The sequence below is a fragment of the Scomber scombrus genome, chromosome 18, assembly GCF_963691925.1.
Source record: "Scomber scombrus chromosome 18, fScoSco1.1, whole genome shotgun sequence".
Taxonomy (NCBI): Eukaryota; Metazoa; Chordata; class Actinopteri; order Scombriformes; family Scombridae; genus Scomber; species Scomber scombrus.
Window position 1 is genome coordinate 19,396,096 of NC_084987.1, and position 19,590 is coordinate 19,415,685.

Sequence of the window (19,590 nt, forward strand, 5' to 3'; positions counted from 1 at the left end):
GCTCATTATGTTTTAGGCTGCTCTTTCTCTCCCTCTCCCTCTCCCTCTCCCCCTCTTGCTCAGAGTTTGATTTCATGTAAACACAATACAATAAAACAAGAAAAACAAAATGATTGTAATAATGGCCACTAAAACCAGAATCTCGTCTGTGTTCAGGTCCCTCCATCCCTGTTGAAGTACCCAGGAGGTAACGGAGGCCTGAACCCTCTGTTTGGCCCTCAGCAGGTGGCTGTGCTCAACCAACTCTCCCAACTCAACCAGCTGTCACAGCTCAACCACATCAACCAGTTACAGGTAGAGTGATGTAAACACTTAAACACACATACACACACAGCCATGGAGAAAATGTAATTAAAATGTCTGCTGTCTGAATATATCAAGGTTTTAGATTTATATTCAGTGCTGTGTTGCCCTGAGATGCTGCTCACTTGGTGCAGTTTGTAGGCAACAAAGTTCAGACAATTATAACTGTGTTACAGGATTACAGCATCCATATTTGTGGTACCTAATGAAAAATGTTCATTTCTATGAACTGAAATGAGTCAGATCAGCTGTTATTTACTTTTTTCCACCTTAACTTTCCTCTGTCTGCAGCGTCTTCTCCTCCAGCAGCAGCAGCAGCAGCAGCAGCAGCAGCAACAGCAGCAGCAGCAGCAGCAGCAGCAACAACAACAACAACAACAACAGCAGCAACAACAGCAGAAGGCTCAGAGCCAGAGAGCCATGCCTGTAGGACGACAGACTGAACAGGTGTGTGTGTGTTTACCCACAATTAAAGGGTTTTTATTGCAGAATACATCAGTGTCTCTGTGGGGTTGTCTCATTGGTTGTTTTCATCTCCTGTTCTTAGACACGTCCTATTGGTTCGTCTCCATCAATGATGCAACCGCCACGGCACCTGGACCCCTCCCTGCTAAAGCAGCCCCCACCCCTCAAACCGTACATGGATAACTACATGTCCCACAATACCCCTGACATGCAGAAGGATGCTGCAGCTCTTGGATCCTTCAGCAACTTCCCTTTAAGTACGTTATCTATCATTTTTGAAAATGAATTAGTCATTGCATGCACAGTACCAATCAAAAGTTTGCTCAACAAGAAATTCTTTGTAAAATATTTACTATATCATATATTTGAATTACGTAAATTACTGACTGTGACATTTCCTCTCTCTGCTGTTTCTTCTATTCCTCCGTCATTCCCATCAGGCTTGAACTCTAACCTGAATGTATCCCTGGACATGGGTGTTGGTGGTGGTAGTAGCGTAGGCGGAGCTGTGAGCTACAAAGAGCCACCCCAGTCCAGAATGAAGAAACTTTGGGCTACTGACCCTCTGGAGCAGAACAGCAAACCTGGTACAGAAGAACCTATTTGTGTTAGAACAGTGCATGCTTGTAGCATCAACTGAGAAACTCAAAGTGCCAATGTTTATGCTTAAGAAATATTTCATCCCGCAGGTGCTATGTCGTCTGGGCTGCGTCTGGAGGACTCTCCCTTCTATGACTTCCTGTCTCCTGGCCCATCTCCCCTGAGTCCTCCCGGCCAATCAATGGGCTCGGTGGGCGATGGCTGGCCACCCCGTGCCAACTCCCCCCCGCCCCATGGAAACACTGTCACCTGGCCCCCAGGTACACCAGCTTTCACATACAAAAACACACAAATACAAGGAAGATGTTTGCATTGAAAACCACTAATCGCTGTGTGTTTGTTTGTGTGTGTCTGTAGAGTTCCGGCCCGGGGAGCCTTGGAAAGGTTACCCCAACATTGACCCTGAGACTGACCCTTATGTGACCCCCGGCAGTGTCATCAACAACCTCTCCATCAACACCGTCCGCGACACAGACCACCTCAGGGACAGGAACAACGGTAGGTCACGCACGTGGCAGAAAATGAACACAGACTATGGTTGAGTTTTAATCAGGAGTTACATTCTGCAACTGGTCCGATCTTGATCTCCTTTTTTCTTAGCCTAAAAACATACTGATGTGCACTAAGCCTTCTCTTTATGTCGCCCAGGGCCATCCTCATCACTGAACACCACGATGCCTTCTAACAGTGCCTGGTCATCCATTCGTGCCTCCAGCCACAGCGGTTCCCTCACCAGTACAGCACAAAGCACTTCAGGTGTGCACTCCTACTTGTTATTCAGCTCTTGCAATCTATTCCGATTCCCTTCACCTCTCAGGCCAAATCATTTTCACAAACTTTAAACCTGTTGAATCAAATCACATTCATAGATCTGTTAGCAGAGGCCAAACCATGTGAGAGATAAATGATTAGATTCAAGCTTTCTCACAGCAGAGAGAGGTCCAGCTCACTTTAGACTGATTTCCTTTCCCTTCATGTAAAAGCCTTCACTTTGCTGTCCTCTGTTCTAGCAGCCAGACCCAGTGAGTCAAAGTGGTCTCCCAGCGGCGGTTCTGTGTCTAACTCCTCCCTGGCCCATGAGCTGTGGAAGGTCCCCCTGCCTCCCAAGGCTCTGTCTGTGGCGGCCCCCTCCAGACCGCCACCCGGCCTCACCAGCCTGAAGAACAGCTCTGCCTCCTCTGGCTGGGACAGCTCTGCCCTTAGGCTGGGGGGGTGGGGCTCCACTGAGTCCAGATACACACCTGGTGAGAACAGACACACACACACACACACACACACACACACACACACACACACACACACACACACACACACACACACACACACACACACACACACACACACCACACACACACACACACACACACACACACACACACACACACATTCACACACTATACTGCTACCTGCAGTACTCTATGTTTGAGCAACTTCATCACAGACACAAAAGTGCCTATTGAGGCAGACTGTGAACAAGTAACTCACGAGCCATACATCCACACATCCACAAATAACTTACTTTTCATTTTGCCTTAAAGTTTTAGTGTCAAAAGCGACTATATTAACAATTTTCAAACACTTTATTTTTTAAATTTTGTGTAGTAACCACATTCCTGTGCCATTATTTTGTCCAGTGTCAGTTTAAAGAACACTTGGAGGGATTTCAGAGCAACATCAGCTGTATGTGAAAAACACAGCTGTCCCTTTTTAGATGCATTAATCCTAAAGCTTGCTCATACGTTCTCATTATAACACCAAATTGTTATGCATGTCCAGTATGTGCTCCAGATTTACCTGATAAACTTTGTATCAGGCCACATAGCACTGTCACATTATTCAAATGTATTAACTGCCTTTGAAGATTCATCTTAATGTGTCTGCGCAGAAAGAAAAACGACCAAGTTCTGATTAATAAGACTTGCTTTCCAGACAAGTACTTTGAAAAAGCCTGTATGAAGATCCTCTTTAAGTGGAAATGCAGGAGTATGTGAGCCAGTTGCTGTATTTTAGACATGTTAAATGACTAGAGGACACTTATAAGCTGTACTCGTGAATTGTTAAACCTTTGTATATTTGCACTAAAATCCCGCTTTGTGTGTGTTGGCAGGTTCCAGTTGGGGTGACAGCAGCAGCTCAGGGAGAACCCAATGGCTCGTTCTGAAAAATCTCACACCTCAGGTACTCGCACAAAAGTACTCACACAAATACATGAATGCATATGATAGATGTAGCACTCTCATCACACTTTTAGATATGTGCTTTCTTCCCTCTGGTGAGTGACACTAGTATTATTATTAGTATAGTAAGTATTTTAATGTTTTTTGAACACTCTTCAGTATTTTAGCTGCATCGTTTTTCAGTAATCCGCCTTACAGATGGATCTGCTTCTTTGTTAATCAATACAGCCTTTCATCAAAGGCTTCACTTGTGCTATTTGTGCTTCAAGTGTATTTTCTTCTGTTTAATGTGCTTGTAACAAACTGTTTATCCTCTGTCTCTGTGTGTTTGTGTCACAGATTGATGGCTCTACCCTGAGGACCTTGTGCATGCAGCACGGCCCTCTGATCACATTCCACCTCAACCTGCCGCACGGTAACGCTGTGGTATGCTACAGCTCCAAGGATGAGGCCGCCAAGGCCCAGAAGAGCCTGCACATGTAAGGACATCAGACGCACATACAACATAAACCCTTTAGAACTGTATTAAAGCAGCTATTCAGAACCTAAAGCTCATAATGACATTTTGACCAGCTCTTTCAATACTTGACTCAGTTCTGCTCTTCCTGAAGCTGATGGCATCATTCCTCATTGTTGTATCATATCTCTGCAGGTGTGTTTTGGGGAACACTACTATTCTGGCTGAGTTTGCCAGTGAGGAGGAAATCAACCGTTTCTTTGCACAAGGGCAGTCATTGGCCACTCCCTCCTCTGGCTGGCAGACCATTGGCTCCTCTCAGAGCAGAATGGATCAGCCCCACCCCTTTCCCAGCCGCGCTCCTGAACCTAACCAATGGAACAGCAGCGATCTTCATAGCTCCTCCCTCTGGGGCGGGCCCAACTATTCCAGTAGCCTGTGGGGGACACCCAGTGGCACCGAGGCGGGGAGGATCAGCAGCCCTTCTCCAATCAGCTCCTTCCTCCCGGTGGATCACCTGACAGGGGGTGGGGACACCATGTGAACCGCCTCCCAATCAAACAGGCTGGGGGAAGGGTCAGTAGAGAATTATCAATAATCAGCAGAAGAAAATATTGAAAAAAAAAAAAAAAAGTAGTTATAAACGCAATGGCACTAGTTGGACTCTTTCTCACTTACAAGATATTCAACAAAACGGGGTCTCCCCTGTGGAAAACAAGTTACGTTTCTCTCTGCACATATGTCCACTTTGTTTTAGCCCAAAAACATATCAGTCGGAATACTTGAATCATGCAGGCCAATTCTATAATGTGAACGGATGGATATTTGCTTCCAGGTAGTGCTCTTTCAGACCGAAAAAAGCTTCAATCGAGCTCATTACTATATATATATTTTTTGTTTCATTCGTCATGTTTATTTGAATTCCAATTCTTTTTATTTTTAACGTTTTCTTTTTGTTTTTTTTCTTTTTGTTTTCTTTTGTTTTTTTTGCATTTGTTTGCTGACAATGTTGGAGAATGAGCTTTTTTAACTTTGCACTGAATGTGGTTTTTTCTCAGTATATATAATCTGCAATATAGAGGGAGCAGCCAGTTTTTCCAGTGTAGCTGTTTACTCATTGAGGTCCTTACCGTATGTGTGTATGCGTGTGCACGCGCACCTGTGTGTGTGTGTGTGTGTGTGTGTAAGTACTGTGTGTGCGTGTGTGACTGCGTGTGTGAGAGTATGTGTGCGCTCCTCTCTGCCTTGGCACGCCTACCTTACTGCGTTGTCGTGGAGTTCAAGATCAACAGATAGTTAAAAGAAGAATAAAAGCTGACTTAGGAGGATTATCTGGTGATAGTAAAAGTGACATTAAAAAGTATTGCACCAATTTTGTTTTAAAACTAAAGAACGTTGAGCTCTGCAGTGCAAAGGACTGTAGCCGCAGCTGGGACTAGCAAGCCCCGCCCATCCTAATATAGGGGGCGGGGCCTATCTAGCAAGCCCTCCCGCAAGCCTCCTAGTGGGCAGGGGGGGAACAGCACTTTCAGAATAGGCTTTCAATGTTTTGGAGGTGCCACACTGCAACCTCTTGTTTACAAGACTTAGGAGGCGGAACGTGTGTTCATTCTTCATTTTAAAGAGAAGATGGAATAAAATAGAAAAAAAAACACAAAAAAAGAAAGATAAAACAATAAAAAAAAAACTTTAAAAAATGTATAAAACGAATTAAAAAAAGGACAAAAAAAATTTAAACTCTTATTGAGGATGAAGACGATGCTTTGTAACTCTGGGAATTCGGATCAGTGTTTTTGGCCATGGCGTTGGTTATTTGAACTATTCCTCTTTGTCTGCTAAATAACCAGCAATGGTTCTCAGGAAATCAAGCCAGTTTTCCCCCCCTTGTAGTTGAATAAAAAAAAACTACTACTCCTTGTAGGAAAGGAAAATCCAACTTCTAGCACTGAAAACTATGTATAGGTCTGTAAGTTTTTTTTTCTCTGCCAAATAACTGCTTTAAGCTGGAGAAGCTCAACACACTGCTTTCAATATGCTGTCTTTTGAGGGAGGGGGGATCCTTGAGTGTGTGGGGGGGTTGGAGGACGGGCTTTATAAATCCCAACGCTCCCTCTCTCCTCCTCCTCCTCCTCTCCTCCTCCACTCCTCCGCTCCACTGATGTAAAAGAAATCAAAGTGGGGAGTGTTTATTGTGTGAGTGTGTGACTGTCAGTGGAAATGTTCTGTCATGTCGGACTTATAAACCAAGAGAAAGGCGAATCTGTATCTATGCATACTGTAGCCTCTCACATGGCCTACAGAGAGGCGGTTTTTTTTTTCTCGTTTTTTTCCCATGTCTCTCAAAATGTTTTAAATGTTTCATTAAGAACAACAAAATGCGAACTATGACTTGCTTTCTTTTTTTTCTTTTTCTTTTTTTAAATCGCTTTCATTGCCACAAATGGTGTTTTGAAAAAAAAGGAAAGAAGAAAAACTTTACAAATCTTGTTTTGGTTGAAGATAATATTTTAACAGTGCAAAAGTCGTCCACATTTCATTGCCTTGATCCTAATTGTGTCCGAAGATGCAACAACAAGTCAAGTGGCTTCTACCTGTTTACAAATAGAATATGATTGTATTGTTGAACTGTTTTTGTTTTTGTTTTTCTTTTTTTGTTCTTTTGGGAGGGGGAGGGGGGGTACTCATCTGAAGTTCTTGACCTGATGAATAGTGTGTGTGTGTGTGTGTGTGTGTGTGTGTGTGTGCGTGCGTGTGTGTGATAGGATGCTCTGTACCGGCAGATGTGAGGTCTACCGCTGGAGGGGAATGGGTTTAATGGGGGGAGGGAGGGTTGCATGAGTGTGGTAGAAACAGCGTGAATGTAAATCCACCAGTGGTGTTTGTCGACATGAAAAAAAAGAAAAAAGAAAAAAAAATACACGTGTGAAATAATAGATTTACCTATCTAGCAGTGATTGTGTAGTTACTACGATGCACAAAATATTCGGGGAAAAACAGAAGCTTCAGAGAGTGCGTGCACGAGAAGTCAGCATTAGCGAAGCCATGGACCTTAATTTCTTTTCTTCATTGTGAACTGATTCTGTTTAAGCCTGTCGTGTGTGTTTTCCCCCTCCAGTATAGGTTTTTATTTCAGAAGTACTACAAACGTTGGCTTTAGTTGTGTTTTTAAGTTTAGTCGTGAATATTTAACAGCTTCAAAGCATATGTAGTGAGACAGAATCTTGAGTATTAGCCAGACTTGACAGTGGTGTGTGCCAGTATTGAACTGCTCTCTACCAAATAATTCAATCATACAAAATATTAGTTTACTTAATTCCAGTTTTTTTTTTGCTTAAACTATATATTATCTCTTATTTGTGTTTTTCTTTCCTTTTTTTGTTTTGTTTTGGTCTTGTTTAACAATTGTTTTCAAGTGGAACATCTGAACCATGTTTGTCATTTGTTTTTTTTTGAGTAACTTAATTGACAAATTGAACTGAGGAGCCTTGGATTTTGCACTTGGGTGGATTAGAGGAAAAGGCAGAGCGAGTGGGGAGCAAAGCCCAGACAGAGGGTCAGACAGGCGACAGCGGAGTAGTTTGGTTTTTCAGGTCTGTCTGAGGGAGAAGGTGTGTCTGTGACAGTATTGTGACAGGGTAACGTGTGTGTGTGTGTCTATATGTTCTCAACTGAAGTGGAAGGTGTGTGTGTGTGTGTGTGTGTGTGTGTGTGTGTGTGTGTATATGTATGTATGCGCGCGCTGTGACTAGAGAAGATGGTGCTTTGTTGGTCCCAGTGAGGGAGTGAGAGAATAGGGAGGGTGTGAGTCGCCCTCTCCTGGTTTACCTCTCTCTGTTCACTGGGCCGGCCAGTCAGAGCGGCGACCTCGCCACGCCGCCCGCGCTGAGCCAGAATGTAGCTGAAAACGGTTTTTAAAGTATATGCGAAGGCCGAAGCCTCAATCCGCCTTCTCCGGCACCTGATCAGCCTAAAAATAAAAAACATGGAACCACCGCACAGGAAATCAAACACAGTAACCGACGCTCGTCGTTTTTCGTATTCGAATAAGTATTCAACTACTGCTTTGACCACACCTTGGTTGTCATGGTAATAGATTTGGTTGGCTGTTCCCGTGTTGATGCTCGCATCTTGAGCTTGACTGAAACGAGGCGAGGCTTCTCGTTGGCCTGGTAGTGACTCAGGCAAGGGGAAGTGACTTGTGATTGGCTGGTTCTTCCTGGCTTTTCAGGGACACAGGGTTACACTTGCCTCTCTGCTGGCTTATCCAGGATCAGCTCTCCCTCTCCGACTCCCTAAGCTTAACTACAGGAGAGGAAACCCACAAACTGACAGGAGGCAAGTGAACTCTATATAGTCTTTATTCCCTTTCCGCTCTTGTTGAAATTATTTTACACTTCGTTCATTCTGATTTTGGCGATGCAGCTTTCCTAGCACTACTCCGGGAGCAGTTTTGTCCCTCCTCAGTATCCTTACTTTCACCATGAGTGGGACAAAACTGAGCTCTGGTCAGCAGCTGAGGAGGCAGCACCGCTCTGCTGTTAGAGAAGGGACAAGCAACGTCTGTAAAATGCCTCTCATTGATGTTCATGTTACTGTTTAGGTTCCCAGCTTAATCTCGCCCTGTTTCCGTCTCGTCCGATCTACTGTTAGTGTGTGTGTGCCTGTGTGTATGGGAAGATGCAAAAACCCAGTCTTGTGCAGAAAAAGTGTATGTTCAAACACATTATCATGCCAAATTGAGGAGGGAGGGTGAGAGGGAAGGAAAGGGATTAATACTTTTTGGGGGGGTGGGAGGGGAGGGGGGTTGTTGTTGTGTATGTGTGTGTACGTGTATTTAAAAAGCTGGACAATGTTAAATGCTTGAAGAAAAAAATGTCATTTGCAAAAGGATGATGTGAGGAAAAACCTTTTTTTCAGTAAGTGAAAACCACCATGAGCAATGTACAATCCCCAGGGCTGCCAAGCAGCTTCCCGACAGGGCCAGACGAGGGGAGGAAGGAAGGAAAAGAGTGTAGGAGAGGAGGGAAGCTGGCTGGTGATACTCTACTACTTTTTAATATTTAAGAAAAATAATGTGACTTTGTTTTTCTCTTGACTTAACTATCCTGTGAGCAAATGCTATATTATATCATAATACACACCCAACGGCTCCTACTGTCGATCAAAAGCGCTACGGCTATTTTTTTTTTTGTGACTTTACACACAAAAAAACCTAAAAAAAAAACCTACAAAAAAAACAAAAACTGTGAGAATCTGCTGTCTTTTTTGTCATTTTACATTTAGTATGAATACACACAAACCCTGAAAAGCTTTAGTCTAACCAGCACAAAGATGTGGGTGGGGCGGGTGGGTTATCGGGGTGGGCGGGTACAGCGTTAGAAGGGGCGGGGTGGGTGTCGCTCAGAGAGACTATGCAGTGGAGTGTTGAACCCAGGCTTCCATGTCCACCTTGGGTTTTTTGCTTTCTTTTAAAACAAACAAAAAAAAAAATCCCAAAAAAGATAAAAAATAAAAATAAAATACAGCTGAGATGGGATTCCCAATAATATTCCTCAAACATGTTGTGCCATCGTTGAATCGTACTACTAGTACTACTACTACTACTAATAATAATAAAAACTGAAAAAACCTTTATTACCTAGCAACCGTCTGGCCAGTTGTAGCAGGAGAGGAGGACAGGTTAAGATTTGCAAAGTCCATTTCTTTACTTTCACAGCTTGTCTCCTCGATAAGCCGAGAGGAGCGAGGCTGGTGAAACTGCAAATTTTACACAACTACAATGTTTTTTATAGAGATTCTATCAATCCACAGTGTGTAGTTGGATCACCTGTAAACCTATTATGCACATTGCTTTGGGAGACTGTTGAAACTATATATATATAATATAAATAAATATATATATGAGAATATAAACGTACAGTGTCTATAATCAACGAGAGGAAGTCTTCCTCTCTCACAAACAAAACAGGAAGTACCTTTTTATTTTCAAATGTCTTCCTCGGGTCATCAAAGGATTTTATCTTAAACTTTGGGGGAAACTGCACTTTTTGAAGGACAATCTTTATTTGTATTGGTATAACAATTGACAAAAACGAAGTCGCCTGATATTACAAGGTATAGAAAACCAACTCCAGTGTGCTCTAATAATGAATGTCTCCTCTGATGCTGTCTATTTGTTTGGTTTCATTTAATCTTTTTATTCTCCTTCCTTTTGTTGCTTGGTTTGTTCTGTATTTTTTTTCTTCTTTATTTTTTTTTCTGGATTTTAGTGCTCTTAAGAGAATCTGTACTAAGGTGTAGAGTAGTAAGTAGTGGGTCTTCTGTTGGCTGTACTCGTATACTGATTACTGTTTGTAACCCTCTGGCTCCAGCAGCCAGCATACAAAGCTGTATAACTTGGGTACAACCCTCAATAAAAGACTAACAAGACTCAGCAGAGGCTCCTGGACTCTTTGTCTCCGCTCGTCTCTTTGATAGAGGATGAAATGTGAAACCGCTCTTAACCATTTCAATTTCTATTTAAAGTCTACCTAATGCTTCTGTGCCATTTCCTCACATTATATTACTCTGCTAGATAATTTCCCATCTGTGGTCAATTGCTGGTAAAATCGATTATAGAACACAAGAATTGACCAAATTAAGCTTCCTCGGATTTGTCTATATTTAGTGCATCTCACTGACAGTTTATAGATCTATGCTTTAAGTAAACAGAGTACTTTCTGTGACTTTGAAATAGTAAATGTGTGGTCAAGTTTTTCATTAAAAAGTTGATTTTTTTAAATCAAATTTTCTGCACTATGAATACCAATGTTTGGTGCTGAATTCCTTTTGTTGAACCAAAATGCTCTCGTTTTCTCAAACTATTTCTAATGCTTGTCCTTATCTGAACTGTTTTTGACCGTAGAGAAAATACTGTGTACTCCGTAGGCTACTCCGCCAGGCCTGTGGAAAAGTTTTTTTTTTAATCAATGAATTCACTAAGTTATGAAATGTTATTCTTTCAGTTATTGCTACTAGGCCAGTGAGTTTTGCTGCGGATCAACTGGCTGAAAACAGCTGCAACATGAAACATGTTAAGCGTTCTCTTTTGGTTCAGAAGATTCCGGAATGACCCCATATTTACTATATAGTGCATTACCCTCCGCCATTTTGTGTCAGAATGCTGAGTGTGTAAATATCTCCTATTTTTTACTCAACTATTCCACCATAGAACGAAAAAAGTACTGTCCATGTACACTATTTTCTCAATAATCCCATAATGCAATGCTTCATTTTAAATATGTGAAAACTATCATCGCATGAATCTACAACTCATTGTGATGACACAAAATGATTGTCTGAAATCTTGATTAACTTTTGAAATTGGCATTAACCCAGTGACAGCTATATTACATGTTCATAATAAATTAAATAGCACAACAGTGACACAATCTTACATCATGTGTCTTTATTGATCTATTCATGAGAAATTATACATCAGAATCACAGGGTCGAGCCGGAAGAAAAAAAAATCCAAACTGTGATATAACCATATTTAACATTTTGTTTTTATCTCCGAGCTCCTGAAGCACATGTTCATTTAAATACAGTAGAACACAACACACGGCAGCTGACAACAATGATGCCGTAGAGGACAGAAGAGATGATGGGGAGTAAGTGGAAAATAGTTCAGTGCCCATCTGCCTGTGGGAACAAACCTCTCTGGAAGAAAAGGAAAAACATCTATTACAAACTAAGAACTACATTTAGATTCATTTGACTTGATTGAATTTTATATTAATGGATGATTCCACAAAAACAAATGATGTACCATCAGCTGAGTTAGGGAGACTTACCTCGTAAGTGATTAATAGAACAAATTATTCATAAACGTCCTTCTTGTCTGCGATGTACTGTACAATCCCCTCAGGAGTCATCAACTTCTCTGCTTCTGCGTCTGGGATCTCAAAGCCTGCAGAAAAAACGCACATATCCTGTAAACACACTACAGACACCTCTGCTAACAGCTGGATACACATTCTGCACCTGTGAGGAAAGTAAATCATCAAGAAAACTATGCAGATACAAATCAAATTAACTATTCTCACACCACCTTAAATCTGATTAAGCAGCCACATACTGACACAAATTGTCAATATTTGTCACAATTGTTTAATTTAGCAACTAGCAATGGCAAAAATTTGGAAGAAATGCACTAAATAGGTGACATCTTTAACTCCAAAAGGCAGACTGACAGTTCTCTCATGTAGAGAGCTCTCTTCTCTCTATAGAGAATCCAATAAAAGGTAAAGTTCATTCAGTCAAATGTGGACCAACAGTTACAACATGTCAGGTTTGTGCCAATGATCTGTATCTTTATATGAGAGGCTCGGTTTTTTCTGATGGACATAACTGCTGGAAATTGTGCTAATTTTACAATACAGGCCATATGAGACTAGCATGTCTTAGTTCACACAATCCTCAACTCACTATTATATGATTCCTGAAAATGTGATTTTAGGTTTTACACTGCTATATTTGACCAGTTTGTGTTGAAAATGTTACTTTTACATAAAGTAATTAACACACATTAGCCTGCAGGAAGAAAACCTAACATCTTCTATATCAAGTTATTTACTTCTATATTTCTTAGCAACACTGCGCTGTATTCATCAAGTCACTTCAATCCAACATTAACATTCCTCCCATGCTGACCTGATGCCTACACCCTCAGACAGGTTGCCATGCCAACAGATACTCACCAAACTCATCCTCCATGGCCATAATGATCTCCACCTGGTCCAAGCTGTCTAGACCCAGGTCTTTCATAAAGTGGGAGCTTGTCTGCAGCTGTGGAGCAAAAATTAACACTGGCATCAGAAATGTCTCTTTTCAGGATCGTACATCTGTCTTACTGCAACACAGTTCTGTTCTCTCTCAGAGGCAAGCCACTAAATAAATGCAGATGTATTCCTCCTGAACTCTGCTGGCTGATGTTATAAAAGCATCTTCAGCCATCTTCACCTCATCTGAATATGAAACAAAAAAACCCCAAAAGGACCTCCATTTTAGCATTATTACTAATCATAAACTAGATGTTAAGTGAACATAAGCTTCTCATATACACCAGAGAAGAACTCTGTGAGGTTTACTGTTTTCTGTCTAATGTAGATGTCAGTTCAAATAATAAGATCAGCTTCACTTGAAGGTCAGGAGGTGCAATGTCTATATATTAACTTGCTTTCAGACAAATCGCAACCTAACCACAGTCTGTAGCAGAATATCATAAGTAAACAAACTTCCTGCAAATAAAGAGGAAATCATTCTGTGTTATTTAGCACTTGAGCTAAATGTGAGCAGATGGCCTGAGAGGAAGTCCGGCTCGTTGGCGTTCTCACCTTCTCAGGGTTAATCTTGTCGTAAAGCTTGAGGACGTACAGAACACGGTCTTTGATGGTCTCTAGGGTGAGGGGGGGCAGGTCTCCATACTGTCGGCACAACACACCCACTGAGGGGACCTGGGAAGGACAAAGAGGGAGGGAGAGGTCACGGAAAAGCAAGACATCGGCCAATGAATGAGCTTGAAAGTGTTTATACTCAATTTCCATGTGTTTGTCAAACTGTAAACATGCAGCATATAAAAAGGCGCAGTTTAAATAGTCAGTGATGCAGATGAGTCAAAATGTAACACATTTGCACACACTATTGTTCATATTAGATGTACAGATGATTGAATTAGTGTATTCATTTACTTGTTTGTTTTGTTATTTAGTTCTATTTTATGCATGCATCAATAAAAACTAGGTAAGACTAATGTACAGTCACTGTCTCTTTACCAGGTCACACAGATCAACAACAGGAAAGCATCAGCTCCTCAAACTTCCACACAAAGCTCAAGATATTTCAGATCACATTATCAGCTCCAAGTGCAACACAGAGCCAACGTCTACCGTTAGTCTTTACATTAGGTATTGGTTTGGCTGCCCTGTACATGCATGACCTGCTCAGTGACTTCAGTCCAGTCAGACCTCTCAGGTTATGGAAGTGAGGACTGTGTGACATCTAGACTAGAATAAGATCTCCTGAGGATGTTTTTTGTTGTTTTAAATCATATTCTATGAAAAAAGAACCCAACAGTAGGTTCACATTCAAAAGCAAAGTGAAAACTCCTTAACCCACTCCTCTTTTTTTTTTACTCATTTATATTGTGCGTCTGTGAGGTGGATGTGCAGTTCATCACACTCTTTGCTTTCTGTTTTCTCCAGTATTATGGTTTTAATATTTACGATATTTATATGATTTTCCTACGTGTTGCTTCTTTTCTGCATTTTTACTGATACTAACACATTTAATATGTACTTGAAATAAAACAAGAACTAAAATGAAAATGCCGTCCTGAATGTAAAAGCACATGGGGGTTTTACTTGTAATGAAAAGAACTACATTCAACTATCTCGCATTCCCTCTAAATATCCTGACTGGTGTAAGGTCATTCAAGGCTTTTCATAAACTAAGTAGCTACATGTTGACATCCTCGCTGCTGCAGGTTAGCATCATAGCACTGCATCATGCTCTCCACCCCAGCAAAAAAACTGCTATTTAACTTGCACCAGTACCAAGCACAACACTGAAACGACATTTAACATTGCGTCATGCTTAACGGGCAACGCGTGGTTATCTTTCCTTTGGCTAAAATGCTCTCTTTGGAGAAAAGGCGCTTAGGTTAAATCTAAATATGTGTATGTTGCAGGTGATCGAGCAGCAGCAGCACTAATGTGTGTCAGAGAGCTCAATAACTTTGTCAGTCAGCTAAAAGGACACACACGGATGTGCACTAATTATTAATATAGTGTTTTAATGATTTCATGCTGGATTTAACACCAATATCTTATAACTCTTTGTTGAATAACGTGCTTGCACGCCTCCTTTAAACTCCAGCAGGCCATGTTAGCCGGACGGTTTTGAAAGACGTCGGTAGGTCACCGCTAGGCCCCACGAGACTCACCCGGCTCTGAGCGAGCGACCGCGTCCTCCGGCTGTCTACGACGAAGGACAGGGGTCGGTGAATGGCTACTGCCGGGCCGGCCACGGCTCTAACTGCCAGGTTACCGGAGAGGAGCCTCAGCGAGGGCCGGGCGAGCGAGCGGGCACACTGCTGCAGGACACGGGCCGCCATGACGGTGAGAGAAGTGACGTGAGGAACGAAGAAGAAGCTGGGTCAAGGGCTCCGCGGTACGCATGCGCACAAAATGCCTGCGTATTCATTTAGCAGTTTGTCTTTTTTTAAATGCTTTCCTGTTTTTATTTTATTGTTTAAATAAGTCAGATATATATCACTGTAAGCTTATATGTTTATAATAAAGAAAAAAATAAGTGCGAGGATGTATTTCAGGGAAGACCAATCGATCACAGAGTCATATTAAGGATTAGCTGTTAAATAACCATCTCGCTAAATGACCCCAAGGCGCAGGATAACTAGGCTATTTATCTACATTATAACTTTCATGTTATATATTTCAAGTATAACAAATATCAACCAAGTGTTTCCGTTGTTTGGCTTCAATAAATCCATCGATGATGTTTGCCCTCGATTCATATGGTCTGAATATCCAGTCATCAGAGTCGGCAGAAGAAGAAGAGGCCGAGCAGAAACAGACAGATGCGTTAGCTTTTATAATAGGACTATCATCAGTCTCCAATATAGCATTTCACATTCGCAGTCATGGAGTTGTCTGAAATACTGTACAACAAAGCGGAGTACATTGAGACGGTAATGTGCATGATTTGAAGCCGCTGTTAGCTAGTTGTTTGCTAATTTGGCTAGCCGGTAGCTGAGGGCGTAGGGCGGTGGATTGATACGTGAAATCATTGTTCGTGCTCGGTTAAAACAGAGAATTCAAAAAGAAACAGGCTTATTCAATATTAATACGATCTGACTTTTTATTCCAGGCTTCTGGCAACAAAGTGAGCAGACAGTCGGTGCTGTGTGGGAGTCAAAACATCGTCCTGAATGGCAAAGTAAGGGAAACATACACCTGCAGTGTAATAGTAGAGCAGTAATGTTTTTCTCTGTTTGAGGTGTGTGAATCTATTTGTTTTCTCTCTCCAGACTATTGTCATGAATGACTGCATCATCAGAGGGGACCTGGCTAATGTCAGGGTGGGGAGACACTGTGTTGTCAAGAGCCGGAGCGTCATAAGACCACCTTTCAAAAAGTTCAGCAAAGGGTAAATCAACCTTTTGTCATGTTTGATCAAATACTCAGGCTAGTGTTGTCTGAATTGTCAACAGCAAATGATATCATTTTTTAAAATTAAAATGATGCATAACGTGGTAATAGTGTGTATATGACTGTGTTGTTTTCATACGTAGGTGATATAGTCACTGAGAATATATTTATAATCTAGATGTAAATGGAAAAGCAGGCAGAGGTTATTATGCTTTATTTAATGCAAAACAGTCAAATATGGTCGAATGAAAATTAATCAGCATTTATTTTGATAATCAATTGATCATTTCAGTTTAGTCATTTTTAAAGAACATTTGTGAAAAGTCTCTGGTTCCAGCTTTGACTGGTGGTTTCTTTAGTGGTATGACAGTAAACTGAATATCTTTGCTTTATGGTCTGTTGATGGGGACAGAACAAGATATTTTATAGTTGCATCTTGGGCTTTGTGAAATGGCGATCAACATTTTTCACCATTTTCTGAAACTTTATAGACCAAATAACTAATCAGTTAATTGAAATATAATAATAAAATAATAAACAACAGATGAATCAATATTAAAAACAATCATTAGTTGCAGCCTCAGTTTCCAGTCAGTCAACATATTGATTATTTCCATGTATTTTTTCAACTTGGGTTGTAAGGTGGCTGGTATATAACAGATCCCTGCACATCATCAGGATATAACAGGTAGAATTGCAGGTCTGTTTTTGTGAGACCTAATTTCTAGGAACTTCATGTCTGTTAAACAAACATCTGAACTAAATCTCCCTCTCCACCATCTCTCCCTCCAGAGTGGCGTTCTTCCCGCTGCACATCGGAGACCACGTCTTCATCGAGGAGGACTGTGTGGTCAACGCGGCACAGATTGGTTCCTATGTCCACATTGGCAAGAACTGTGTCATAGTGAGTGGGCTGAAACTACACACACAAACACGCGCAACCAAACTGATCGACAGGGAAAGGAAAACTTACTGAGGCAGAGACATAGCTCTGCCTGGGTGAGCGGACAGAAACAGAAGTCTTGCCTGTGGCCAAACAGTCACATGGTAGTCATGTTGAGACCTACTGAACACTGATGGCTGGCTACTTTATTCAGACTCAGACACGAGTTGTATTATGAAATGAAACCCATTAAACAGTTTATTGATGGTTGATCAGATTATATTTAATTATCACTGCTTCACCTTGATTCTTCATTGGACACAAAATCAGAATGCCGTATGAAAATGAAGCTGGGTTTAAAATGCTTCAATGAGTTTCCAGAAATTCATCTTTGGTTACGGTTAAGCCCAGTGGCTAATTGCACAATCATGTCTTTGTTTTTTTTTTTTAAATAATTTGTTTTGCTTTTTGCCCTTATTGAACAGATTACAATAGAAAGAGACACATTTAAATTTGACTGGTTGACAGTTAAATCGTTTAACCAATAAATTATTTAAAAACAGGCGAGTGTCCATTGGACTTTGCCAGAGCCCAAACAGTCAAACCTGAAAGGACAGGTGATTGACAGCTCAAGACCTGACAATAGACAACAGATACTGTACTAAATTTATTTATTTTTTAAAGCAGGATCTATTTACAGTGGTAAATATGCAGCTAAGACTTTATTTTAGTAGGTGACAATTTCACAGCACTTTGTTTTTTATCAGTAGAAAACACCATTATGTAAATATCTTCTAGAGCAAACGTACACGATTGTGAAAATCTTGATATTTTGCAAGACTTTTAACTCAGCCCAATTGTTGTCCACCATTGCATACTGGACAGTTTGATTAAAGCATTTGACACAGGAGCAAATGTTTAACTCGCTGTCTTTACAGGGTCGCCGCTGTGTGCTGAAGGATTGTTGTAAGATCTTAGACAACACTGTGCTTCCTCCTGAGACTGTGGTGCCTCCTTTTACTGTCTTCTCCGGATGCCCAGGTCAGCCGCAAAAAAACCCCAAAAACCCATAATCACACACCTGTCTAACGTTTGTTTCCTTCTCTTTGTTTACTTCAATCATGTCTTTCCTTCTCTCGCTCAGGTCTATTTTCAGGGGAGCTCCCTGAGTGCACGCAGGACCTGATGATCGACGTGACCAAGAGCTACTACCAGAAGTTCCTGCCCCTCAGCCAGATCTGAGTACCGCCCCCCAAACCTTCAGCGGGGCCTGCCCACTTTCCACCTTTTAGGGTCAGGGTCACTGAAGGGACTGAAATGAACTCTGAGAGCTCAACTTCTGTCTTTCACCTCCTAGAGGCCCTGAGTTTCTCTCTGCCAAAGGAAAAAACATTTGGTCCTGTTATATGATTCTAGTTGTGTCAGCATGTGGAGAGCACATCATGAATATAATGTAATACAGCTGCACAGGCTCCAAACTGCAATGAAAATTCACAAAGCCTAGAAGGTGTTGCTACTAAACTCTGCAAAGAAGGGTAATGTTTACCACCCCTACTGAGTCTTAGATGCCCTCTAGAGCATACAGATAAAAACCTTTAATCGTAATTTTTTCTAACAAAAGTATGTTTGTGTAAATCTTAAATTTTTTTCCTGGTCAGTGTGCCGTGGAGAAACTCAGGGACCTCTGCAGGGTTGCTGAAACAGACAGAGGTCAGTTTGGAGGAAGTTGCCTCTTTGGCAGCGGCTGCAGGTGAAGATGAGGATGTGGAGAGAGCTTTAAAAGGAAAGGAGGTGGAGGGTGGAGGTGTTTGGAGGATCTGGCAGCGCGCCTTGTAATATAAAACACCCCCTCGGACCAAAACAGTTGCAGCAACAGTTGTTTTGAGGATGCTGGCAGGGCAGCACGCTCACTGAAGTACTCTGTTGTTTTATTCTCATTGTCCAATGTGTGTTTGTTTGCTTTCTCCTTTACGGATTTACACAACCTTGAAAAACTTATTTAATATTGTTTCAAACAATCATATCCACTACAATGTTAATTTGAATATGTTGTGTGCAGGATAGTCCTCATGTTCTGAAAGCATACAATAGGAAGACAACATTTTCAAAGCAGCAAATAAATATAAATGCTTGAAAATATTCCCAGTGTGATCAATGTGCTACGATGGATTACCTCGTCTTCATGTTTATCATTACACAAATCAACACTGTTTTCTTTTTCTTTGGAAGTTTCTTAATTGATAGAAATGCAGAGACAGGCAGATAGGACTGGACAGAATCAGGTAGTTTTCATCAGTATGTGGACATTTAAAATGCGTCACTCCAGCATGAAAACAGGTGGAGAAAGGTAAGTCTTTCTAATGTGTTCCTGTAGCACCACTCAGTGGTCTGTAGCAGAGCTGCATGCTAAAAGATAAATGCTGTCTCTTCATTTATTCAAACGAGTTCGTGTGAGATGTTCTTGCTTGGTCTCTTATTATGTACATTTCTAAACCT

The 19,590-nt window shown here is 41.4% G+C and overlaps 3 protein-coding genes across 7 annotated transcripts in view; 2 read left to right on the forward strand and 1 right to left on the reverse strand.

Moving 5' to 3' along the window:
* LOC133998898 (trinucleotide repeat-containing gene 6A protein-like) overlaps positions 1-7,395 on the forward strand; it is a 36,380-nt gene extending 28,985 nt beyond the window's left edge. For 3 of the 5 annotated variants that reach the window (XM_062437925.1, XM_062437923.1, XM_062437926.1), the window contains 11 exons: positions 157-294; positions 595-750; positions 851-1,025; positions 1,209-1,355; positions 1,458-1,628; positions 1,726-1,866; positions 2,017-2,124; positions 2,379-2,612; positions 3,476-3,546; positions 3,885-4,024; positions 4,198-7,395. In XM_062437925.1, the coding sequence (XP_062293909.1) occupies positions 157-294; positions 595-750; positions 851-1,025; positions 1,209-1,355; positions 1,458-1,628; positions 1,726-1,866; positions 2,017-2,124; positions 2,379-2,612; positions 3,476-3,546; positions 3,885-4,024; positions 4,198-4,546 (1,830 nt within the window). In that variant the 3' untranslated portion in view covers positions 4,547-7,395. The remainder of the gene's footprint in view (positions 1-156; positions 295-594; positions 751-850; positions 1,026-1,208; positions 1,356-1,457; positions 1,629-1,725; positions 1,867-2,016; positions 2,125-2,378; positions 2,613-3,475; positions 3,547-3,884; positions 4,025-4,197) is intronic. The other 2 variants (XM_062437924.1, XM_062437927.1) reach the window with 1 other exon arrangement.
* A 4,039-nt stretch (positions 7,396-11,434) lies between these two features.
* On the reverse strand, positions 11,435-15,186 carry LOC133999550 (acyl carrier protein, mitochondrial-like). Its single transcript, XM_062438767.1, has 5 exons — positions 14,987-15,186; positions 13,380-13,499; positions 12,744-12,831; positions 11,838-11,953; positions 11,435-11,703 (listed from the first exon to the last, which is right to left on the reverse strand). The coding sequence occupies exons 1-4, from the start codon at positions 15,155-15,157 to the stop codon at positions 11,862-11,864; spliced, it is 471 nt and encodes a 156-aa protein (XP_062294751.1). The 5' UTR covers positions 15,158-15,186; the 3' UTR covers positions 11,435-11,703; positions 11,838-11,861.
* Positions 15,187-15,607: 421 nt separating this feature from the next.
* On the forward strand, positions 15,608-19,511 carry dctn5 (dynactin 5). Its single transcript, XM_062438913.1, has 6 exons — positions 15,608-15,751; positions 15,931-15,999; positions 16,091-16,209; positions 17,004-17,115; positions 18,033-18,135; positions 18,239-19,511. Exons 1-6 carry the CDS (start codon positions 15,704-15,706, stop codon positions 18,334-18,336), a joined length of 549 nt encoding a protein of 182 aa, XP_062294897.1. The 5' UTR covers positions 15,608-15,703; the 3' UTR covers positions 18,337-19,511.
* The last annotated feature ends 79 nt before the right edge of the window (positions 19,512-19,590 follow it).

Bases quoted from the DNA above. Each gene is read 5' to 3' on its own strand.
- LOC133999550 (XM_062438767.1), bottom strand. From the start codon at position 15,157: ATGGCGGCCCGTGTCCTGCAGCAGTGTGCCCGCTCGCTCGCCCGGCCC. The intron at 13,500-14,986 runs GTGAGTCTCGTG...TGTCCTTCCCAG, and splicing joins GGTCGCTCGCTCAGAGCCGG to GTCCCCTCAGTGGGTGTGTT. The intron at 12,832-13,379 runs GTGAGAACGCCA...TTTGCTCCACAG, and splicing joins ACAAGATTAACCCTGAGAAG to CTGCAGACAAGCTCCCACTT.
- dctn5 (XM_062438913.1), top strand. From the start codon at position 15,704: ATGGAGTTGTCTGAAATACTGTACAACAAAGCGGAGTACATTGAGACG. The intron at 15,752-15,930 runs GTAATGTGCATG...TTTTTATTCCAG, and splicing joins AAGCGGAGTACATTGAGACG to GCTTCTGGCAACAAAGTGAG. The intron at 18,136-18,238 runs GTCAGCCGCAAA...TCTCTCGCTCAG, and splicing joins TGTCTTCTCCGGATGCCCAG to GTCTATTTTCAGGGGAGCTC.